The sequence below is a fragment of the Dendropsophus ebraccatus genome, chromosome 14, assembly GCF_027789765.1.
Source record: "Dendropsophus ebraccatus isolate aDenEbr1 chromosome 14, aDenEbr1.pat, whole genome shotgun sequence".
Taxonomy (NCBI): domain Eukaryota; kingdom Metazoa; phylum Chordata; class Amphibia; order Anura; family Hylidae; genus Dendropsophus; species Dendropsophus ebraccatus.
Genome location: NC_091467.1, coordinates 9611991 through 9638250, shown reverse-complemented (window position 1 = coordinate 9638250; position 26260 = coordinate 9611991). Strand labels below are relative to the sequence as shown.

Sequence of the window (26260 nt, the reverse complement as noted above, 5' to 3'; positions counted from 1 at the left end):
TATGGACCAGCCCATCCCATTTCTCACCTTCTATAGAATATGGCTTTTATGTTCCAAGTCCTTGGGCATATAAAGTATTTTAGATTTCAAGATTTTTTCCCCCCCATCACTTCCAATTATGGAGCGAGAGTCAGAAGGAATCTCAAACAGCCCCTAGCCAAGAATATAAAATGGCTTCCTGTACAAACACCACCATCCCACCCCAAAAACGACAGGCACAAAGATAGGAGAACACTTGGATGATGCATTAAACTTCTCTGTTTAATAGGGGTTGTACAGGATTAGAAAGACATTTCCTTCTGAGAACAGCGCCACCCTTGACCACAGGTTGTGTGCGGTAGTGCAGCCTGGCCCCATTAGTTTTAGCTCAGCTGCACTATGGGACGCGACCTTATGGTCAGGTGTGGAGCGGTTTGAAGAGGGCGAGATTTCCCTAATCCTGTGCAATCCCTTTAAGGCTGTGATAAATGGACGAGGGGTGACTGTAAGCACGAGTTGCGACTACAATAGTTGTGTTATGTTGTTGTGGATATATAGCTTGTTCACCAACATTTTTTTTCTTTCAAATCAACTGGTGCTAGAAAGTGCCAGAGTTGTAATTTTTCTTCTATTAAAAAAATGTACAGTCTTCTAGTACTTATCAGCTACTGTATGTCCAGCAGGAAGTGGTGTATTCTCTCCAGTCTGACACAGTGCTCTCTGCTGCCACCTCTGTCCATGTCAGAAAACCTCTCCTACTCTGGACAGTTCCTATGTGGGTTTGCTGCTGCTCTGGAGAGTTCCTGACATGGACAGAGGTGGCAGCAGAGAGCACTGTGTCAGACTGAAAAGAATACATCACTTCCTGCAGGACATACAGCAGCTGATAAGTAGTGGAAGATTCTAGATTTTTTTTATAGAAGTAAACTACAAATCTGTATAACTTTCTGAAGTCAGTTGTTTTGAAAGAAAAAAGAAAGTTGGTGAACAACCCCTTTAAGGTCACATTTTACAGTTTAAATCAGGGATGGGGAACCTTCGGCCCTCCAGCTATTGCAAAACTACAACTCCCATCATGCCTGGACAGCCAAAGGCTCCCCACTCCTGATTTAAATCAACACATAGATATTACTGATCTTGGCTCATGTCCTCTCCAGCCACATGTAGAGCTACATTCAAGATCCTGCTGGTTTTCTGCTTCCATGCTGCGCTGTCACACATCTCGCTGCCGTTTCTGATACACACTGATGCATTGTGGGAGGAGAAGTGTTTAGACCCCTAAATGGGATCTGGTGCAGAGAAGTCAAAATCCACCCGGCCGGAGGAACATGCTAAACGGCCGTGGTTTTGAGTGCCGAATAACGGCCATTGTTCATACAGAGCCTAAAAGTAGACTTTCCCACAATGCATCTCAGCACAGAAACCAGGGCTGACCCATTCCCAGCTATAGGCAGTAAAATTTCACATGAAACTTTTATCCAATGTAGCCATATAAGTTGGGTCTATACTGCTGGGAGTATATATAAATATAAGTAATAAAACTATTAACAGTCCCTTCACAGTCCCATGCATACACATCAATCTCTAGCAGAAGGGCAGAGGAAGAACAAACCACCCCACCCCAACCCTTCCATGCAGATAGGGCCTTGTGCTCAAGGCCGGGAGAAAAAAAACAAAAAAAACATAAAAAGTATCCATACACCCCATAAAAACTGGTATAAAACTTCTACCCTGGGATAGAACGTCTCTGTATGTTCAGTAAATTACAGATACACTTTGGCAAATGTCTACTCTGAAAAACCCTAAAAGAGACAAAAAGTTGACCAACAGCATTAGGATGAGAAGAATAAAAAAAACAACAAAAAAATCATGATAAAATGAGTCACGCCAGGAGAGCCCAAGCGCTGGCATGACCATACAGTCCCTGCTTTACATTACAGCATAGATCCCTCCAGCAACTCCACCGACTGACAGAGAGATATTCAAGACCTATAAAATCAATTCCAGAGTACAAAAGTAACAAACAAGATTTCCAGGAAAATCAGTGAAGGCGGGAAAAAAAAAAAAAAAAAAAAAAAGTGATAAAGCGGAAAGAAAAAGGACGAAAGTTCTTCAAAGCAGCGGTTGCCAGGTGTGTGTAAGCCTCGCCTCACACAGTGGAGATCATTGTCCCATTGCCGCTGTGAAATAAAAAAAAGAGCAAAAAAAAGAGGATACTAAAAAAGAGGAGATGTACATTATATAGGGTGAATGCACGACATGACGAGACGGATGGACCACCAGCAGCTGCAGCATCGCTTATTCATACATATGGCTGAGAGACTCCAGAGAAAAGAAGGGGAAAGTAGTAGAACAGAAACAAAAAAAAAAAAAAAGTTCCTACCGACTACAATGTAGTAAGTTCTGCAAAATATCTATCAGCTCCATAGTGAATTCAAGGGCTTGTCCAGTGTAAGGAAAACTCTTGTCTCCAGTTTGGGTGCAGGTTTTGCAACTCCGTTCCATTGAAGGGAATGGAGACTTATTGCAAACCGCACCTGACCTGGAGACAAGAGCGGTGCTGTCTCTGGAAGAAAGTGTCCATGTTTTTCTAATGGAGTCCTGGCTGTGCATGCACATACTATGATACTATAGGGAAAAACATGGGGTCCCTCTGGTCATAAACAGGGGGCAAAGGTTACATAATGTACAGGTCCATGAGGGACAGAAGAACCTAAGAAGGGGGAGAGAACCCTGGGGCAGGAACTGGGCCCTCACCCCCACATGCCCTATAATAAATCTAATTTATTAACGTAACTTACAGCATCAAGCTCATTTCATTGGCCTAAAATGAAGGACTAAAATGAATTATATGGGAAAACGGAAAACCTGACAGCTCCGCAATGTGTCTGTGTTCATACGGTTAAGCTGTTTTCAGTATTTTTATTTTTTAACTATGGAAAATATAATAATTATTATTATTATTATTACATATGAATATCTATGAAAAATGAATAAAATACACAAATATATAAAAACAAATTTCAAAAGATATATAAATAAAATTAAATATTTATTATTGTTATTTCTATATTATACAATATATGTATTTTTATATATTTAAAAAATATTTATAAAAAAAAAATAAATTATTATTTATAAATATATAGATATTTTAAAAAAAAAATTATTTATATATATATATATATATATATATATATATATATATATATATATATATATATATATATTACACATACATCTATATCAAAATATATATAAATTAAAATAATATATAATATATATTTGGATATACTACCCCTCCCACCCCCCCAAAAAAAATGTAAATAACATATATACAAATATATCCTCAAACTGGAAAATAATAAAAACAGCAAAGTGGGCCGTACAAGAGATTAGAATGATCGTAGACTGGAATCCTAATTATAATTGCAGTTAACTGGTTCAGCCCCAAAAATTCTGCTTTTGTTGTGTACCCCCCCCCCCCCTTTGTGGCAATAAGGGATACTGCAGGTGACGGACATACACTGTAATATATACCACTTACCATCAGAGAACAGCGAGGTAACACATGCAGCACTACATGAATGAACCACAAATACATCAATAGAAGGCGGAGGGCGCCATTACCTGTTTGCGGGACGCGCTGCCCCGTAGTCATCTAAACCCTGCGAGGAGCAAGAAGGAGGAAAAAAAAAAAAGAAAATGGATTATTACCAATTTGGGGGTAGTTTATTTAGCGCTGTATTAGGCGGGCTGGGGTAATCGCTGATCAATATCATACTAACAGCCAAGCGTCGGGGAGCTTCAGCGTGTTTAGTAGGGATACCAGGAGATCCGCAGGAGGATATGGAATGGAGATCAGAGCAGCCTTATTATTCTGTGATCAGGGATTGCGCTAGTGAGCGGTGTGTGGGGGAGGGGCAGCGATGATGATGATAAGGAGGAGGAGCGCTATACTATTGTTATAGCAGCAAGGGCATCAGAGAGGCAAAATGATTGCAGATTGTGAGAACTTCCACCAGAAATCATCCATGAGGCCTATGCCGGTAAAGCCGCTTTAGCCTGGGCTTACTACAAGCCTATTACAGGCCGATTTACCGTGATGACAGCAGAGAATACACACACAGCTATTACATCTGCAGGGGCACTATGGGGGGTCCTTATAGAAGAGATCAGCCGTGTGACATCACTCTACAGACAGGAAATGGCAGCTAGTGGGGAGGGTAGCTGTCATATTGTAGTGTAGGAAGAGAGGCCTCTGCTGCCACCTCTGTCCATGTCAGGAACTGTCCAGAGCAGCAGCAAATCCACATAGAAAACCCCTCCTGCTCTGGACAGTTCCTGACATGGACAAAGGTGGCAGCAGAGAGCACTGTGTCAGACTGGAGAGAATACACCACTTCCTGTAGGACATACAGCAGCTGATAAGTACTGGAAGACTGGAGATTTTTAAATAGAAGTCATTTGCAAATCTGTATAGCCTTCTGACACCAGTTGCTTTGATAGAAATCATTTATTGCCAGAGTACCCCTTTAAATGAAAAAAACAAACAAACAAAAAAAACACTAAAATATTTTGCATCCTTGCTGAGTAGCAAGAACTTTCTTGCCATGGGGGGGCCTTTACCTTATGTGTGCGGGAGGGGGGGCTCCCATAGACACCACAAATTGGCATCTAAAATAAGACAATGAGAATTTCCCCAAACCGGTCCTGGTAATTTGGGGAGGCGTTACCACATCCAGGTTTTCTCCAAGTTTTTAAAATAATTCCATTCATGAATCCCTAAGGTCGGAGGATTTCTGGTGGAAGTGATGGTGAAGCACCTTCCATTGCAGCAAATCCCACCATTTGAGTTTCCTTTCTCCCCCGGCTGCAGCACCGGAGATGCCACATAGGCATATGAGGGGTTAATAGACCAATCATTATACAATAGAGTAGGGGGCAGCCGGGGCACAAAGTAGCCACAACCTCAAAGGGTGGACGTGATGGGCTGCACTGGAAGAGCCCCACTGGGGACCAACTTACGGGTGAAGACCTCTTACAAGGTTTGTACAGTCCGGGCGACTGTGGGTACAGAAAGCTGGCGCTCTTGTTTATTGTGTAGCCATAGGGCACAGAGAAGGCCTATAAATAAGGAACACACATGGCTATGGAGAACACCGGGAAACCATGCACAACGTTCATGTCTATCAAACTGTATAGTCAGGAGACATGTCCAAGCCTGAGTGCGACCAGCTGAACTGAGTGAGGGTCAGTACCCCCGCGGTCAGGCCTGGACTTCTGCCAGTGATATGGATGCAGCCCTAGGGAGCCCTGGAAGACAAGCCATAGGTCATAGGCTGTATCCATGTTATCCAGGACTCGCCAGGGTGGCATCCAACTTCTTCAGCCATCGGTAATCAAATGCTGAACGATCGGATTCCAGCCTGCTGCCATATAAAGTCAGATGTTTTGGTCACCCCACCTGTGAAAAGACTGGTGCAGCCACGCTGTATGGCCGGGGTTTAAAAGAGCTGATGGCCTGCGGAGGGAAGCCACGGGAAGCCATGTTGTAGTCTGGTGGAGGTATGGAGAGGTCGTCTTTGTCCAACAAATTGCCGGTGCTGCTACTCTTCCCAGGCTGTAAACTGAACAAGAAAACAAAAAAAACTGCTCACTGTGACATCTTAAAGAGACTGTCAGTAGGTCTATGGTGTCCCATCTCAGGGTGGCATAAACTAGTGACAGAGAATGATTTATCACTCACATTGTTCTGTGCATCTGATCCTGAGATCCCCTCCTGAATAACATGGACAATAAGTAATCCTCTCTATTATGTGCATGAGCTCAGTAGTCCCGGATATTCATGAGAATCAGAAAACTCCGCCCAACAGCTGCTGATTGGCAGTTATCTATCTATGCTGTGCATAGGCAGTCACCTGTCACTCAGCAGCTGGAGGGCGGGGGGAGGGGTGTGGCAAGAATCCTATTCTCCTGCATATTAGCAGAACGGATGAACAGAATGATGTAAGTAATACACTGATCTGTTCGGCATTCTGGGACTAGTTTATGTTGCCCCTATTTTAGGCGGCATAAACATAGTGACAGATTCATTTTAACATCCAGATGGATGGACTACTATGGTGACACCGGTTAGGAACATGTCCACCACATTGATCAATGGGTTCCATCACTACCATCCCAGTCTATTACAATCTACCAGGCTGGTTGTATATGTCCGTGTTCAGGTCCGTACCCACTGAGAACGTCTGGTGACTTACTTCTGGGAACGATTTCCTGTGTCTCCACGATCTAAGACTCTTGTGTAGGAGAAAGGGAACCATCCTCGCCTGAAAGACAGCAAACCAGAGATGTCAAGGGATAGATCCTCGACTACCATAGAGTTCAGGGTTTCTCTTCTAGTACCCCTTGTTTAAACCCTATCCCCGTGGCAGTAAACCAGGGATGGGGAACCTTTGGCCCTCCCAACTGTTTCAAAACTACAATTACCATCATGCCTGGACAGCATGGGAGTTGTAGTTTTGCAACAGCTGGAGAGCCAAAGGATCCAATCCCTGGTTTACTAGGACCATGCATGACCGGAATCTCCTGCATCTTCGGTTTGGCTGGAATTCCCCTTTAAGATTGGAGCTTGTAAATATCTCCCAGATGGAGCCGATCAGGTTGACATCTCGACAGCTTTACCTTGCCACCCACATAGAGAAAATGCAGAGTTCCGGTCTTTATTCCAGGTGGGGGGTGGATCCCTCTAGTCAATTACAGCTCCGTGCATCCTACATACTGTCACAATCTGAGGAGAGCGGAACTGCCGGGAAACATGCTGGAGGAGTCCCGAAAAATAACTTCTAGCAAGCCCTAGGGTACAGTAGTGTAAAGGTGCCACCATGTAGTGACCATTAGCGGGAGCAAGGGCTGAATAGGTTTAAGTCACCACGACTGCCGGCTTCTTCCATAAGAGCTATAATGGCGCAAGGGTGTCCCATATAGGTTTACACTGTCCGTACAGGGGGATGCAAAGTGGCTGCAAGAATACGACACAGTGCTCTCTGCTGCCACCTCTGTCCATGTCAGGAACTGTCCAGAGCAGGAGAGGTTTTCTATGGGGATTTGCTGCTGCTCTGGACAGTTCCTGACATGGACAGAGGTGGCAGCAGAGAGCACTGTGTGAGACTGGAAAGAATACACCACTTCCTGCAGGACATACAGCAGCTGATAAGTACTGGAAGACTGAAGATTTATTAAAAAGAAGTTATTTATAAATCTGCATAAAACTTTCTGACACCAGTCTGAAGTGTGACAACCTCTTCCCTGGATCTGCATTCAGGAAACACTGTTGTAGAATCAGTTTATTTACAACCTGAGCAGAGACCACATGGACGTCACCTGATCCATTGAGATACATGAGACAACAGACCCTCCAACTCAACCGACTCTACGACAGTGGACCAAAAAGAAGCCCCAGAGTTCCTTGGGGTGAAATAAATGGAGACAGAACACCGCAGCCTTCATGATGGCCACATGATCACTACATCTCCCAGCTAGTTTTGAGTGGAGCTGCCAAACTGTTCTGTATGTTACTTCTGGTGTCTGGAGAAGTTGGATGCTGCCATAGGGCTGCCAGGAAAACATGGATGCAACCTATGGCCTATGACTGTATCTATGTTTTCCAGGACTCCCAGCATCCAACTTCTCCAGCCACTGGGAGTAAAATACAGAGAGTTCTGGTTCGGTGAACTTTGCCAAAGCTGAACAGTACGACAGCTCTGCTCAGCACTACTACTCCCAGCAGGAACGTATTCTTGCAAAGCTGGGGATATACTGAACACATAGTAATGGCCAAACTAAACCGTCCACAATGGGTTGTTCCTTACAATTTCGTCTTCTCGCTCTCTCCGTAGTGCCAGCCGTCTCTCGCTTCGGGTACCAATAGGGTGATGTAGTCGCCATTGCTGAAGCTCAGTAAAGTGCTGTTGTCTCCGGCGGCATGTGAGAAGATGGCCTGCACCCGTGTCCTACCGTTTCTTTCTAAGCCGGCGGCCATGGAGCTGGAACGGGGCAGAGTCTTGTTCTCAGCTGTTCAAAATATAAATAAAACTCATCAATCATCATCATCCTCCGCCATCATCCTCATCCATATCCCTCCATCCTCCATATCCCTCATCCTCCTCCATATCCCTCATCTTCCTCCCCCTCCATATCCCTCATCCTTTTCCCCCTCCATATGCCGCATCCTCCTCCCCCTCCATATCCCTCATCTTCCTCCATCCATCCATTCCTCCTCCTCCATCCATCCCTTCCTCCTCCTCCATCCATCCCTCCTCCTCCATCCATTCCTCCTCCTCCATCCATTCCTCCTCCTCCATCCATCCATCCATTCCATCCTCCTCCATCCATCCATTCCTCCTCCTCCATCCATCCATTCCATCCTCCTCCATCCATCCATTCCATCCTCCTCCATCCATCCATTCCATCCTCCTCCATCCATCCATTCCTCCTCCTCCATCCATCCATTCCTCCTCCTCCATCCATTCCATCCTCCTCCTCCATCCATCCTCCTCCTCCATCCATCCATCCTCCTCCATCCATCCATCCATTCCTCCTCCTCCATCCATCCATTCCATCCTCCTCCTCCATCCATCCATTCCATCCTCCTCCATCCATCCTCCTCCTCATCATCCATCCTCCTCATGCCTTTCAGGATATATACGCCTTTCTCATTTTTCCTGTGATACGTTCTACTTGTGTTTTGTCCGTGAATATTCCACACTTGTTATATTGCACTTATAAAAAAAATACTTATATTATATTTCTTGATATTATTTATGAATATAATTATTAACTATAATCTCTACTCCTCCCAATGTAATATCTGCCATAAGAGGACAGCATCACAGCAGCTGGACCCTTACAATTCGGAGGGCATATCCCAGCCATATGACTAGTCCAATCTACCCCAATGGGCCCATACTGAAACGATTGAATGATATTTGAGAGGTCTGCATACCCACGGTGTAGCTGTTTTTGGGTGGGACGCTCTTGCGGGCTGGGAGGGTGTTGGAGTAGGAGTCGCTTATCTGCTTATGCGGCTGAGATGGAGAAATTTTGGACTGAATGGGTTTCATGTCTCCCCAATGTTCATAACTGCTGGGGGGTGGCCCTGTGACCCCGTTCATGATGGGTGTGCCCTCCTGGGCGGACATTCTCTGTAACATAGAGACAAGGTCGGACATATGTACATCACTTCTCATAGCCAATGCATTGTGGACGGCAGTCTGACACATCAGCTTACCCCTACAAAAGGTGCCAGCTCCGGGGGCACTGGCAGCGGCTTGGCACCTGGGATAGGATCCGAAATGGAAAGGCTGGATTTGGAGTTGGTCATAGGTCCGGATAGCGGCCCGGATATCGGTCCCGATAAGATGGTACCATTGGGCCCGGTAGCCATTTGCTGCACAATCTGTAAAGCTCTGTCTGGGATCTTGTTGGGGTCACCACTTGCTTGTTGCCAGGAAGGAATCTTCTGGGCCAGCAGATCCTTACCCTGAGAGGAGGAGGAGGAGGAGGAGGAGGAGGAGGAGGAGGAGAAGAAGAAAACGGTTAAAGGGACTGCAACCAACGATACACGACTATACAAAGAAACTGTCAACAGGGCAGGGATGGGAAATCTTCAGCCTGACAGCTATTGCAAAACTGCAATTACCATCATGCCTGGACAGCCAACGGCTATGCGGGCAGGATGGGAGTTGTAGTTTTGTAACATTTGGAGGGCAAAAAGGTTCCCCATCCCAGCAATAGGGAAGTAGCTTCCAGCTGGATGTCAGTCAGCCCGGTGACGATGAATGCTGATTGGCCGGCAGCTGTACCCCCCCCCCCCCCCCCCCGTATAATGGGGCATTAAATGGGCCGCAAAGATAAAAAAAATCAATATGGACAGCATACAGAATGCAAGTATTAACTATATAATCAATGGGGTTTTTATTTTTTTATGTGTGTCAAGTAAATGTACCATTCCCCAAGATAAAGGGGTATTCCACTAAAACATAACTTTTACATGTTCATGCCCCTGGTCTGTCCATCCCCCTCCCTTCTGAGACCGCTGATTTAAACAAGTCCCTGGCAGGCTGTACCTGCAACATTGTAGCTTTTTTGTAATGCTGGGAAGATTATTAGCAACTTTATCCCTCCCAGCATTACAAAGAAACTACAACGTTGCAGATAAAGCCTGCCAGGGACTTGTTGACATCAGCCGTCTCAGAAGGGAGGAGGGGCGAGAGACAGAGGGGAAAAAAAAGCTCTCAAACCAATATTTGCGTTTTCAGCAGAAGGCAGGGGCTGAGAACAGGGGGAAGGAGACTGAATAGATAACAAGTATGGAAGGAATTTAATCCAATGACCCATACGACCAATATATCTCCAATGACCAATATAAATGACTGGTGATGGTGAGGGAATGGGATGTATGCTGGTTACACACAATAGCTTCAGCTACAGTCGTCTGGTATCATACAGTTTGCAGAGAATATAGGTCCAACAGGAACATTAAACAGGATCAATAGGATTTTAAATACTTTTAGCAGCTACTATATTTGAACAAATTAAAAAATACCCAAGAACTGGGGCAAGGACTGCTGCTAGAGAAAACATGTCTGTAAAAACCTGCCTAAAATACGATAGAGTTGGGGAGAAGGGAAAAAAAAACAAACAAAAAAAATGCACCATTGTTTTAGCCAGCGACCACCAGCAAAGCAGTAGTAAGAGGCGATGAGCACTCTCGGCCAGCAGATGGCAGCAGAGCTCTGTGAGCCGTCACACTGGCAGCCATGAGGGGCTTTTCTCTTCCCCTCCCTCTTTCCAGCCAAGTGGCACTGCATCTCGCTGAGTAAGAAGCATGTGGGCAGCACAAAATGTGTGTGTGGGAGTTGGGAACAAGGCTTTCATTTTCAATTGCTCTTATTCCCCCTCCTCCTCCTTTCCTGAGGAATAGGTGGGCTGTGAACGCTGGAAGTCACTCGCACAGCTCTGAATGAGCCAAGCGAACAGGCCCAGCGAGGAGCGTATGCAGCGGCGCGCAGTGCGCACACAAAGCCGACTGACACCGCCGCCATGCATAGCCGTGCCCCATCAGCCTAGTAGTGGGCAGAGAAGCAGGGGAGGGGGGGGGGGGGGGGGGGGGGGGGGGGGAGGTCCAGGGACACCCTATAGAGGAAGCCCACCATACTGGTCAGGCTGCGGCACTCCCTTGGAGGGGGGGAATGACCTGTGATCCAGGGACGCCCTATAGAGGAAGCCCACCCATACTGGTCAGGCTGCGGCACTCCCTTGGGGGTGGGGGGGATTACATCAGTATCAGTAGCATTAACATTAGCAACCACAGGAGATCGGCCAAATACCGCTATACCTGGGGATGGGCCAAATACCGCTATACCTGGGGATGGGCCAAATACCGCTATACCTGGGGATGGGCCAAATACCGCTATACCTGGGGATGGGCCAAATACCGCTATACCTGGGGATGGGCCAAATACCGCTATACCCGGGGATGGGCCAAATACCGCTATACCCGGGGATGGGCCATGTACGGTTATACCTGGTAATGGCCCAAATACGGTTATACCTGGGGATGGGCCAAATACGGTTATACCTGGGGATGGGCCAAATACGGTTATACCTGGGGATGGGCCAAATACGGTTATACCTGGGGATGGGCCAAATACGGTTATACCTGGGGATGGGCCAAATACGGTTATACCTGGGGATGGGCCAAATACGGTTATACCTGGGGATGGGCCAAATACGGTTATACCTGGGGATGGGCCAAATACGGTTATACCTGGGGATGGGCCAAATACGGTTATACCTGGGGATGGGCCAATTACCGCTATAACTAGGGATGGGCCAATAACCGCTATACCTGGGGATGGGCCAAATACCCCTATACCTGGGGATGGGCTAAATACCGCTATACCTGGGGATGGGCTAAATACCGCTATACCTGGGGATGGGCCAAATACGGTTATACCTGGGGATGGGCCAAATACGGTTATACCTGGGTATGGGCCAAATACTGTTATACTTGGGATGGGCCAAATACCGTTATACCTAGGGATTGGCAAAATACTGCCAAACCTGGGTATGGGCCAAATACCATTACACCTGGGAATAGACCAAACACTGCCAAATCTGGGAATAGGCCAAATACTGCTAAACCTGGAAATGGGTCAATACCAGGGAAACCAGGGATAGGCCAAATACCACTATACCCTGCAAAGAAGGTAAGTATGTGCCCAATTATTATTTTAAAGCATGAGGAGGTGGTAAATAGGGCCTGGAAAGCCCTTTAACTGCCCGAAATATCTATAAGTGCCGACACAAAGTAATAGGGAGAATGATGAAACTGTGGTCAGTATGACGGTCTCTGTGGCCCATAAGCTTGTTATCCCGTATCCATAGAGTACAGGATAAGCTGACTGCTGAGGGTGCGACTGTCAGGGGACACAATCACCCCCACAATGCATGGAGCCCCCAGCCGGCCTGCGTGGCCACCGCTTTATTCATTCTTTATGTGGCCAGGGGATGACGAGCTCGGAGGGGAATACCCCTTTAAGGTCTTAAAGTAATTTCCCTGCAGCATGTGTCTGGGTGCCACGTGCGCCCCTCCTCACCTTGCCATGATACGCAATGGAGTTCTTGGCCACGGCACATTGTTTCTCCACCAGGAAGCAGTACCTCCTCCGCTCTTCCGTCAGGGCCGTCTTATACCCATCGGATACAAAGTTTTCCAGCTCGCTCTGCCGGTTGCTGATTGCTTCAATATACTGTAGAGAAAGAGAAAAATATACGCACAACATATACGTTAATATATATTATACACACACTATACCAGATCCTTATGAAGGTCTTTACATTACAGAAATCCTATTATTTTAGTAAGGACAGGCGGCCATCTTGTCATTGTTATTTCCACAATACAATAACCATAACTAGACCTGTGAACTCCATGTTGTCAGATGATACTGGATGGATACTTCCCCATCCTGGTGCCCCCACAGCACAGCACCACCAGCTCACTATTATCCTCTGGTCTACTGTATCTCCAGGTTCTGTGACATCATGACCTGATCAGCCAATCAGTGACAGGAAGCCGATAATGAGCTAGTGGTGCTGCAGCTGCAGGGGGCAATAGGATGGGTAAGTATTAGTTCCATATTATGTTCCCAGCAACCCTTGCCCTCCCCGAATGTCCTGTTGGAAGTGGTGTATTCTTTCCAGTGTGGAGAGCAGGAGAGGTTTTCTATGGGGATTTGCTGCTGCTCTGGACAGTTCCTGACATGGACAGTGGTGGCAGCAGAGAGCACTGTGTCAGACTGGAGAGAATACACCACTTCCTGCAGGACATACAGCAGCTGATAAGTACTGGAAGAGTGGAGATTTTTTAATAGCAGTAAACTACAAAACTTTGGCACTTTCTGGCACCAGTTGATTTAAAAGGAAAAAAAAATTGGTGAACTTTCACTTTAAGTGATGTATTGAAGACGAATTCTACTGAAGGAATAAAGGATACACCCACACACAGAGACGTATTCGTAGTAAACTATGAAAGTGTAACTAGTCCATGTTGGTAACTCCTGCATCTTCCCATGTCAAATGAGACTGAGCTGCAATACCAGACACGGCCAGGGGGCAGGCGTGGTGCTGTTTTAGGAGGAAAGCGGCCATGTTTTTCCTCAGTCCCTCACAACCTCTTGATAACTGCAGATTCTTGAGTCTGAATACTAAGTCTTCATCAGTCTGCAGGAAATGAGAGCAGAGATTTTCCTCTGTCTTCCCTCGGGTGCCGACCAAACACAAAAATCATTGTGAAAGCGGGAGCAGAAGCTAATTAGAAAACTCTGCATCTTCATCACGTTCTCGGAGGAATCCCAAGGAGAACGGCCGGGGATGGATGCAGAAAACCAATAGAGCCCCATTACACAGGAGTTATATGGCTTCAGCGACCCGGCTAACTCCGGCTTACTACTTATACCTAGACAAGTCTAAAAACCATCTCTCTGCTTACCGTGCTGTTAAAGGAGAACTCCAACTATAAGTAAAAAAAAAAAGCCAGTGGGGGAGGGGGTTCCGAACATAAGAAATAAGTCATACTTACCTGTCCCTGTGCAGCACAGCGTAACTAGCCTGTGTGGTCACGACCTAGCAGGACCTGCCCGCTCAGCCAGTCAGTGAGTACCCTGTCATTACTGAGCCAAGTCATGATGTTGCAGGACCGAGAGATACAGAAAGCCGGCCGGGGGAGTGAGCAGTGACTGTGCTGCAGGAGCACGGGGATGGGTGAGTATTACTTCAACCTGGATTTTTGCTTTGTCACCTGAGATCTCCTTTAAATAAAATCTATTGCTCCCTGTTATCAACAGTTGTGAACGAAGCAAACTCTTATAACATTTTAGATCTAGTTCTCTCTTAAAGGACGTCTGTTCCAAGGATCTCTGCCCCTACATGATGCCCTTAAAGGGTATCCGTCCACTGTATACCACGTTCAGATCTGAAGACAAGTGCAGACAGCTGAGATAAAACAAATCATATCTGCCCGGGAAAACCTGATTTTAGAACTTCACAAACAGCTCGGCGACCGGCATCACTTATTCTATCTACCCAGAGAGCTGATAAATGCCCTTTAAAAAACAGACCAACCACCATTTAGGACCATAAAAAACCAAGGTGCTGGGGGCGGCAGCGCCAGATGACTTAAAGGAGAAGTCTGGTGAAAATATTTATTAAAGTATTGTATTGCCCCCAAAAGTTATACAAATCCCCAATATAGAAACACTATTGCAGCTCACCGATTCTCCTGGGAACTTTAGAGGGTGCACAGGACTGATGTTCGGCAAACAGCCATTCAGGATACATGGAAAGCTGAATGTCCAGCTCCAGACTTTGTTTTTACTTCAATAAAGCATTGCAAGGGAACTAAGTCTGGAGCTGGACATTCATCTTTCCAAATCCCCAATATACACTTATTACGGGAAATGCTTATACAGCGGTGCCTTGGATTAGGAGCATAATTGGTTCCGGGACCGTGCTTGTAATCCAAATCCACTCTTAAACCAAAGCAAATTTTCCCATAAGAAATCATTCAAATGCAAACAATTGGTTCCACACCCCAAAAATAATGATTTATTATTCTGAATAACATGGAAAACCAATGAAAAACATTCAGAAAAAGCAGAATATGTGATATTATAAGTTACTGTACAGTAATGGAGAGGATGGGAAACACAAGGGCTGACAGAGACTGCAGGGAACAGGAAGGAATGAGCAGGGCAGATGTGGGCACATACATGCAGTGATTTCTGTCCGGGGAGAGAGGGGTTACAGCTATGCAGAGATTACCTCCACAGTCCTGTCCCCTGATGTAAGCCCCAGCCTGAAGTGGATCTGCTATGATTTGGAAGGTGAGGGAGACTTCCTGGGTCATAGAACAGGGCTGTAGACCCCGCTATGCAGACCATACCCCTCCCCCACTCCCCCTCCCACCCAGTACAGGGAGCTCTTACATCAAAGCAATGCTCTTACACCAAGTCACAATTTTGAAAAACTGTGAGCTCTTAAACCAAAACGCTCTTAAACCAAGTTACTCTTAAACCAAGGTACCACTGTAAAGTGTTTTTTTCCCTGCACTTACTACTGCATCAAGGCTTCATTTCCTGGATAACATGGTGATGTCACTTCCTGGATAACATGGTGATGTCACTTCCTGGATAACATGGTGATGTCACTTCCCGGATAACATGGTGATGTCACGACCAATCACCAATATACACTTATTATGCGAAATGTTTATAAAGAGCTTTTCCCCCCCTGCACTTACTACTGTATTAAGGCTTAACTTCCTGGATAACATGGTGATGTCACTTCCTGGATAACATGATGATGTCATGACTCCCAGAGCTGTGCGAGCTGTGGCTGCTGGAGAGGATGATGGCAGGGGGATGCTCAGTGTCCCTCCAGTGCCCTGTGTCCCTCAGTGTCCCCCTGCCATTATCCTCTCCAGCAGCCACAGCCGCACAGCTCTGGGAGTCGGGTTGTGACGTCACCCCGCTATCCAGGAAGTAACGTCACCCCGCTATCCAGGAAGTGACGCCACCCCGCTATCCAGGAAGTGACGCCACCCCGCTATCCAGGAAGTGACGTCACCCAGTTATCCAGGAAGTGACGTCACCCAGTTATCCAGGAAGTGACATCACACAGTTATCCAGGAAGTGACATCACACAGTTATCCAGGAAGTGACGCCTTGTAGTGCAGGGAAAAAAAGCACTTTATAAGTATTTCCTGTAATAAGTGTATATTGGGGATTTGTATAACTTTCGGGGGCAATGCAATACTTTAATAAAAACTTTAATAAAAATTTTAGCCGGACTTCTCCTAACTACCCTTTAAATTCAGGATGACTATGCAGACGCAAAGCAGATTTAGCTTTTCCCATCCAAAATGCTACCTGGAAACCATCAACAAATTCCTGTTGACGGATCCACAACTAAGTGTCCTCAGCATAGGTGCAAAGTACCACGATGTACATAAAGAGAACATGGCCGCTGTAGTCTAACCATGGTGGAAAGTTTCATCTGAATTCCGTCAGCAGTACCTGACCTACTTGTTGATGGTTTCCATCAATGCATATATTATATTATAATATACATATATATATATACACACACACACACACACACACATATATAGCAGCTGGGTGCCAAGTCCTTCTGCCTGAGGAGTGATGTAGAGGCAGCTCCTCTTCTAGCTGACAGTACATGTATCACAGGACGGAAGCTTTTGATGGCGGCCCATGCTGCGCTCCATTATCAGGGTGTATTGTTCAGCACAGCGGAGAGGATACAGACAGGAGATGCTGAATCGATGGCCTACCGGCAGTCACTGTACAATGTCATTCTCCGAGCGTTCCGAGACAGAAGACGTAAAGTGGGTCAGGACAAAGAAGACAAGTCTCGGCTAACCCCGTCTTATTACGGATCTCCCCCCCATGGGTGTGGAGAATATGGAGCTTCAATTAGGAAGGTTTCCAGAAGTGCCCCCCCTGCTGGGCTGCCGACATTACAGAGAGCGAGAGAAGTCCCAATACCATGACTGTGTGTTATGGAAACTAGCGGGCCGGGGCAAAGATCTGAAGCCGCCCAAAGCGACTGTACTAAGCAACCTGAACGTGGAACCCAGCCCCAAAAGCTTCGGTCTCTGAAGCCAAAGCTGCAATGGGAATAGATAATAGATCAAGAACGTTTATTAAAGTGAAACTCCAGAGAAAGAAAATGGTCTTAAAACTGGTGTCAGACAGTTATACAGATCTACAGAACTACTTCTCCAGTCTTCCAGTACTTATCAGCTGCTGCATGTCCTGCAGGAAGTGGTGTATTCTCTCCAGTCTGACACAGTGCTCTCTGCTGCCACCTCTGTCCATGTCAGGAAATGTCCAGAGCAGCAGCAAATCCCCATAGAAAACCTTTCCTGCTCTGGACAGTTCCTGATATGGACAGAGGTGGCAGCAGAGAGCAGACTGGAGAGAATACACCACTTCCTGCAGGGCATACAGCAGCTGATAAGTACTGAAAGACTTTCAGACTTTTAAAGAAAGATTTTTTTCAGACTTTCAAAGAAAGATTTTTTTTTTAATAGAAGTAAAATTACAAATCTATATTACTTCCTGAAACCAGTTGATTTTAAAGAAAAAGAAAAATGTACCCCTTTAAGGCTGCTCATCATGGCGGCTTGTATGTATCATGTAATAATCCCCAATCTGCATTACATTACAGTATACAGTAAAGGGAATCCTTGGAGGAGTTACACTTTATAACTCACTATAAGGGTGCATAAATAAGGACGTCTCAGACAGGGATCCCCCGATTAAGGACTCAAACATACAAAGATGGACTTCAGTGTCTGGATTCTATGGAAGAATACAGTGCCTGATGGAAGCGCACACACGTATCCTATAGGCCACTGTATAGGGTACATCCATGTAACTTTGCCATGTACATGGGCTCTGAAGCTGCCAGATGACAACATGAAGGGTGCAGCTATATGGACTCACCACTAGGTGGAGACAAAGAGCAAACCACGTAGCTGTACATTGTCAATCAATACACTGCCGGGACAGCTGACCCTTTTCTCACCTACACTCCATGCGGCAGGCACACGGCTTTGTTGTCTGGTTCCCAGACCACCGCTCAAAAGGAAACTGTACCCTCTACTAGGTCAGGGATGGGGAACCTTTGGCCCTCCAGCTTTTGCAAAACTACAATTCCCATCATGCCTGGACAGCCTTCGGCTGTCCAGGCATGATGGGAATTGTAGTTTTGCAACAGCTGGAGGGCCAAAGGTTCCCCATCCCTGATCTACATGAACACATATAGAGCCCCTTTAAGATCAGTAGTCATATATTATGTGTAGGGAACGTTGCATGATTCTGTGCAACCTACAACATTGCATTGTAAATCTCCGGTGCTGGGTAACCCCAATGTAAGCTGATGGCAGGGGTTAACCCCAAGCACGCTGTGGACATGATAAGCTCCATACGTGTACCGTCAGTGTGTGTGCTGTCAATACGGGACTTCATTAGCTTCTACAGTGAGAGGATTATGTGATCTGGCTAAGGGGATTACGTGAGCGCAGCCTCAGCCGGCAGCTGCCTACAACCAGTCCGCCACTCGCTGCTTCTTACTACAGCACTACCGCCATGGTGACTATGGTGAGAAACCGAGGACGCTGTATAAAAAGGGACAACTGCCAGGGTATATGAGACACCCGCTACATGGGCATAACAGCATCATCCTCAATCTGGTGACCTGAAACCTGAACAGCTTAAAAGGGAATCTGTCAGCTCCTCGGTTTCGGTCTAGGTGATGACAGATTGCCTTTTCAAGGGGTTGTTCACCCCAAAAAAAAAAAAAATCTCTTTCACATCAACTGGTGCCAAATTTGTAATTTATTTCTATTAAAAAATCTCCTTCTTCCAGTACTTATCAGCTGCTGTATGTCCTGCAGGAAGTGGTGTATTCTTTCCAGTCTGACACACTGCTCTCTGCTGCCACCTCTGTCCTCCTTTAAAACGCTACACATATGGCCGCTAGGTGTCTCCCTTCCTGAGCTCCATATATGTATAGCGACAGGTACACTTTAGAGCATCTGTGAGTTCAACTGTAGTTAAATTATAAAATTATAAAATGACCTTTCTTCCCAAAACAATAAAAAAAAATTTAGGTAAGGGTTGGACATCTTCAGGTTCTATAAGTGGGAAGTCCAGATGGAGCAACCTCTTTATTGTGAGCCACTACTGGTCACAGACTGAATGGTAGTGAAATGGTTACTCTGGCTTTAAACACCTTTCCTCTATGTGATTCACAATATTTTTCTAGACAACTCCCACCAGAAAACCAGCTCTAAAATCTTGGCCACTCTCTGTCTCCCTTCCCTGCAATCTGCTGTTCACTGTCTATTGTTAGGGGAAATCTGTCCCTAGTAACAGCCTCAGGGAGACAGATTACAGTGGGGTTGCCCTGTCCAGAAGACTCCAGTCCTCCATATAGTACGAGGATGGTCTTTCACGTGCAGCTTGCTTTAGGGGGCACATACTTTACCAGTAATAACCAGGGGGTATGAATACTTTTGCAGTGGCACTGAATATTAGGCACCTCTGTGAATGTGTACCTCTTACTACAGTGACAGCAGGGCCATCATTGTGGCCTGCCTATCGTGCCGCATTATAGGAACTATCTGGGTAACTGGATCTCATTAATTCTCGCCATTGTATCACTTATTTTTAGAATAATGAACTTCTTAATTGAAGACTGTGAAAGGTTGCGGAATCATTTCACTGTGGATAATTACTCAGGAGACGCGGGGTGGGGGTGTACAGTATAAATCAGAGCACCTCACCCCCCCCCCCCATCCCTCCGGCCTCCATCTTCATTAATAGCTAAAACTTTAAAGAGGTCACAGAAAGTGGTGCCGCACAGTCCCCTGAGTCTGCAGGTATTAAGAGAAACATGGCGGAATAGGCCATAAGTAGGGATCATGGGGGAAGACCCCCTCCCTGTACCACTTGCATCCAGCTGCTCCGCCTGATCTCTGCAGAGTTTCTTGGTCCGACCAATGGACGTGTGTTCAGAGAGGAGGATGTGGGCCCCGATAAGGCTGATGGATGGAGAGGTACAAAGTGGCTGAAGCTTTCTCCTCTATCGCACTGAGAAGACCTCCGCAACCGCGTCAGAATATAGCAAATCGGCGCTCGTTCACAATGTTGATTGGGCCCCCATCGGCCCGTGGAATAGGCCCTTAAGGGTCCTATTACACTAAGCGATTTTTAACGATTAACGACTAACGATAAACGATCGCAAACGAGATTGTTTATCGTTAACCTGAAATTGTTCACCATATTACACAGAACGATAATCGTTAGTTACGATCGTTATTGTGATCGTTACTATAATTGTTTTTCTGGGATCAGATGGAGGAAACTATGAACAATCGCAATTACACTGAACGATTAGTGAAAAAACGCGGAACTTGAGCGAACGAAAGTGGAATTATGCTGCGTTTACACGGAACAATAAATTCGCCCGATCGAACGATTAACGATTTCGAAGTAACGATTTTATTTTTTTTTTTTATAACGATCAGCGTTTAGACGGAACGATATAGCGTATGGAAAATTCGTTTTGCGATCCCTTAAGCCTATCTCGCACATAGGAGAAAAAAAAAAAAAAAAAACGGTGAACGACTGTTTACACGGAACGATCTGCGAATTTTTTGCGAACGACGATTTTAGAACATGTTGTAAGATCAAAATGAACGATTTCTCGCTCGTCGCTTGATCATTCGCTGTGTTTACACGTACGATTATCGTTCGGATTCGATCGTTATCGTGCAAATTCGCACAATAATCGTTCTGTGTAAACGCAGCATTACAGCGAATGATTAGCAAACGATTAACAATAATTTTACGTTCACATCTAAATCAACGATCAACGACATACGAACGATTTTTCGATCGTTGCCTGCAATTACACAGAGCGATCAGCAAGCAGAGGACCCCTATAATCTTTAATCCCTGATAAGGCACATGAAGGGAATTGTACCCATTGGTACTCACTAAAATGATCCCATGGGTTAAAAACCTTCTTAAAGGGGCAGTTCATAAAAAAGCCTTTAAATCACTTGATGCTAGAAAGTGGCAGATATTTGTAATTTACTTAAATGGAAAAAAAATAAAAAATCTCCAGTCTTCCAGTACTTAATAGCTGCTGTATGTCCTGCGGGAAGTGGTGTATTCTCTCCAGTCTGACACAGTGCTCTCTGCTGCCACCTCAGTCCATGTCAGGAACTGTCCAGAGCAGGAGAGGTTTTCTATGGGGATTTGCTGCTGCTCTGGACAGTTCCTGACATGGACAGAGGTGGCAGCAGAGAGCACTGTGTCAGACTGGAAAGAATACACCACTTCCTGCAGGACATACAGCAGCTGATAAGGACAGGAAGACTGAAGATTTTTTTAATAGAAGTAATTTACGAATTGACAAGAAAGAATTTTTTTTTTTTTTGTGAACAAGCCTTTAAAATGTGTTGTCCAATTGGGATCCCTTTTGCAAAATGCCCAGGGGGCTAGTGACTGTAAAAATATTACTTCCCTGGCTCCTGCCTGAATTCTGCTGCTCCAGTCCCTGGTGTGGGGCCCTGACATGACATAGCCGGCCCGCTCAGTCATTCAGCAGCTGTAGCGATGTCCTGCCCCTGCTACTTCACGTCTCAAAGTCCAAAAGCGGCCACACATCGTGGTCTGAAGCAGTGGAATATGGGTGGCAGCCAGGAAGGTAAGTATGTTATTCATATTTTATACTCAACCCCTCCCCAGGCATTCTGCAAAAAGGAGTCCTGGACAAACAATCCCTTTAAGTAACCAGAGTCCTGGAAAGCTTTGGGCTGCAGTAAAAAATATAATATAAAAATAAAATCCATATAGAAATGAAGCTGACCCCCCCCCCCCCCCCCTAATACAGTCCTGTGAGTCTGGAGACAATTGCCGCCTCGCTCCTGGGATGAAGCGTCGGAATTAACCTCACAGCTAAGAATCTTAAAACAAAGCCGAGTCTAAACCCTGAAATCAATTCATTCTTCCAGAATCTGCCAGACAGATCAGGAGGGCGCCGCAATTACTGTGTTTAAGTAATAATGAGGCTGCAGAGTGAGGACCTAATAGGCGGGCTGCTCGCTCCGCCTGACACTGACAGGAAGAAGAGCAAAGGCGGGGGTATTCACCCAACGTGGAAAGGTGGAGGAGTGGGCAAAAACAGGTGGAGGGGTGGGCGGCGTACACAAACAGGTGGAGGAGTGGGCGGCGTACGCTCAAATAGGTGGAGGGGTGGGTGGCGTACGCTCAAACAGGTGAAGGGGTGGGCGGCGTACGCACAAACAGGTGGAGGGGTGGGCGGCGTACGCACAAACAGGTGGAGGGGTGGGCGGCGTACGCTCAAATAGGTGGAGGGGTGGGCGGTGTACACAAACAGGTGGAGGAGTGGGCGGTGTACACAAACAGGTGGAGGAGTGGGCAGTGTATACAAACAGGTGGAGGAGTGAGCGGTGTATACAAACAGGTGGAGGAGTGAGCGGTGTATACAAACAGGTGGAGGAGTGGGCCTTATATACAAACAGGTGGAGGGGTGGGCGGTGTATACAAACAGGTGGAGGAGTGAGCGGTGTATACAAACAGGTGGAGGGGTGGGCGGTGTATACAAACAGGTGGAGGAGTGGGCGGTGTACGCACAAACAGGTGGAGGAGTGAGCGGTGTATACAAACAGGTGGAGGAGTGAGCGGTGTATACAAACAGGTGGAGGAGTGGGCCTTATATACAAACAGGTGGAGGGGTGGGCGGTGTATACAAACAGGTGGAGGAGTGAGCGGTGTATACAAACAGGTGGAGGAGTGAGCGGTGTATACAAACAGGTGGAGGAGTGAGCGGTGTATACAAACAGGTGGAGGAGTGAGCGGTGTATACAAACAGGTGGAGGAGTGAGCGGTGTATACAAACAGGTGGAGGAGTGGGCCTTATATACAAACAGGTGGAGGGGTGGGCGGTGTATACAAACAGGTGGAGGAGTGAGCGGTGTATACAAACAGGTGGAGGAGTGAGCGGTGTATACAAACAGGTGGAGGAGTGAGCGGTGTATACAAACAGGTGGAGGAGTGAGCGGTGTATACAAACAAGTGGAGGAGTGAGCGGTGTGTACAAACAGGTGGAGGAGTGGGCGGTGTATACAAACAGGTGGAGGAGTGGGCGGTGTACGCACAAACAGGTGGAGGAGTGAGCGGTGTATACAAACAGGTGGAGGAGTGGGCCTTATATACAAACAGGTGGAGGGGTGGGCGGTGTATACAAACAGGTGGAGGGGTGAGCGGTGTATACAAACAGGTGGAGGAGTGAGCGGTGTATACAAACAGGTGGAGGAGTGAGCGGTGTATACAAACAAGTGGAGGAGTGAGCGGTGTATACAAACAGGTGGAGGAGTGAGCGGTGTGTACAAACAAGTGGAGGAGTGAGCGGTGTGTACAAACAGGTGGAGGAGTGGGCGGTGTATACAAACAGGTGGAGGAGTGGGCGGTGTACGCACAAACAGGTGGAGGAGTGAGCGGTGTATACAAACAGGTGGAGGAGTGGGCCTTATATACAAACAGGTGGAGGGGTGGGCGGTGTATACAAACAGGTGGAGGGGTGAGCGGTGTATACAAACAGGTGGAGGAGTGAGCGGTGTATACAAACAGGTGGAGGAGTGAGCGGTGTATACAAACAAGTGGAGGAGTGAGCGGTGTGTACAAACAGGTGGAGGAGTGGGCGGTGTATACAAACAGGTGGAGGAGTGAGCGGTGTATACAAACAGGTGGAGGAGTGAGCGGTGTATACAAACAGGTGGAGGAGTGAGCGGTGTGTACAAACAGGTGGAGGAGTGAGCGGTGTATACAAACAGGTGGAGGAGTGAGCGGTGTATACAAACAGGTGGAGGAGTGAGCGGTGTATACAAACAGGTGGAGGAGTGAGCGGTGTATACAAACAGGTGGAGGAGTGAGCGGTGTATACAAACAGGTGGAGGAGTGAGCGGTGTATACAAACAGGTGGAGGAGTGAGCGGTGTATACAAACAGGTGGAGGAGTGAGCGGTGTATACAAACAGGTGGAGGAGTGAGCGGTGTATACAAACAGGTGGAGGAGTGAGCGGTGTATACAAACAGGTGGAGGAGTGAGCGGTGTATACAAACAAGTGGAGGAGTGAGCGGTGTACACAAACAGGTGGAGGAGTGGGCCTTATATACAAACAGGTGGAGGGGTGAGCGGTGTGTACAAACAGGTGGAGGAGTGAGCGGTGTATACAAACAGGTGGAGGAGTGAGCGGTGTATACAAACAGGTGGAGGAGTGAGCGGTGTATACAAACAGGTGGAGGAGTGAGCGGTGTATACAAACAGGTGGAGGAGTGAGCGGTGTACACAAACAGGTGGAGGAGTGAGCGGTGTATACAAACAGGTGGAGGAGTGAGCGGTGTATACAAACAGGTGGAGGAGTGAGCGGTGTATACAAACAGGTGGAGGAGTGAGCGGTGTATACAAACAGGTGGAGGAGTGAGCGGTGTATACAAACAGGTGGAGGAGTGAGCGGTGTATACAAACAGGTGGAGGAGTGAGCGGTGTATACAAACAAGTGGATGAGTGAGCGGTGTGTATAAACGGGTAGCGGAGGTCGGATGCCGCCCTAGGGTGTGACACTGTAAAAGCTCGAACCTACCAGGACTCCAGAACACAAAGAGCAGTCCAAACACTCCTTAACTACCGGAGGATTACCAGGGAGGGTCCCCGATCAATATGGTGGATTGGAGGGGGGGTACCAATTAGAGTGCGACCCTGATGAAATATGAATGATAATCACCTGCTTATCACCTCCCTGGACGCCAGCTATGTATTATTCACATACAGAGGAGATAGAACAGGAATAATAAGACCTTCCTATAAGTCATTGCACATGATGGACACCTGGCAGTACGGGTCTCACACCGCTCCACAGAAATGTGCTCTAGGGGACTGAAAAACATTGCTTTCTTCCAAAAACAGCACCTCTCTGGTTTCCAGGTTGTGTGTGGTACTGCAGCGCAGCCACATTCACTTCAATGGAACAGAGCTGCAATACTGGACACAGCCCATTTCTAGGCCTGTACAAACCTATAACATACATTACATTACTGATCCTGAGTTACATCCTGTATTATACTACAGAGCTGCACTCTCTATTCTGCTGGTGAGGTCTCCTCTATCCATGTCAGGAACTGTCCAGAGCAGGAGAGGTTTTCTATGGGGATTTGCTGCTGCTCTGGACAGTTCCTGACATGGACAGAGGTGGCAGCAGAGAGCACTGTGTCACACTGGAGAGAATACACCACTTCCTGCAGGACATACGGCAGCTGATAAGTACTGGAGTTGTGTAAACACTGGGATAAAGTCATTAATAAATCTATTAAAAAGGGAGAAAATAAGTGAACCCCGGGATGTCCGATGGGAGAAAGGTCAGCTGACAGCGAGGCTCCATCCTCCATTATTTAACCAGTTCTCGCTCCGGTGAATGTACGTTGTATCCGGCATCTTCCATCAGCCGCAGAAGGTTACACAATCTAATGTATGGCTGCGTATGAGTGGGCAGCTCTGGCGAATGTGATGACTGACGCCTCCACGAGAAAGCGAGCGAGCGCTGTCAATCATTCAGACTGCAGCTTTTCATCTTGAGCAGACGGGCGCCCCCTGAGGTGGGGAGTCCAGCTGACATATCCCCACTGATATTATACAAGTGTATATCGCCTCAGTGCTGCTCCTATTTAAAGGGGTTACTCACCCAAAAATATCTTTTACAAATTTCTAGCACTTTCTGTCACTAGTTGATTTAATTTACTTCAATTAAAAATTTCCAGCTTCCCAGTACTTATCAGCTGCTGTATGTCCTGCAGAAAGTGGTGTATTCTTTCCAGTCTGACACAAATGTCTCTGCTGCCACCTCTGTCCATGTCAGGAACTGTCCAGAGCAGGAGAGGTTTTCTATGGGGATTTGCTGCTGCTCTGGACAGTTCCTGACATGGACAGAGGTGGCAGCAGAGAGCACTGTGTCAGACTGGAAATAAAATACCACTTCCTGCAGGACATACAGCAGCTGATAAGTACTGGAAGGCTGGAGATTGTTTAATTTAAGTAAA

General features: G+C 46.6%; 1 protein-coding gene across 3 annotated transcripts in view; it reads right to left on the bottom strand.

The window, feature by feature from the left end:
* BAIAP2 (BAR/IMD domain containing adaptor protein 2) overlaps positions 1-26260 on the bottom strand; it is a 111081-nt gene that overhangs the window by 11841 nt on the left and 72980 nt on the right. For all 3 annotated transcript variants that reach the window (XM_069952624.1, XM_069952621.1, XM_069952622.1), the window contains exons 7-13: positions 12645-12797; positions 9272-9523; positions 8987-9185; positions 7854-8055; positions 6243-6311; positions 5447-5609; positions 3610-3647 (exon numbers count right to left, since the gene is read on the bottom strand). In XM_069952624.1, coding sequence (XP_069808725.1) covers positions 3610-3647; positions 5447-5609; positions 6243-6311; positions 7854-8055; positions 8987-9185; positions 9272-9523; positions 12645-12797 — 1076 coding nt within the window. The remainder of the gene's footprint in view (positions 1-3609; positions 3648-5446; positions 5610-6242; positions 6312-7853; positions 8056-8986; positions 9186-9271; positions 9524-12644; positions 12798-26260) is intronic.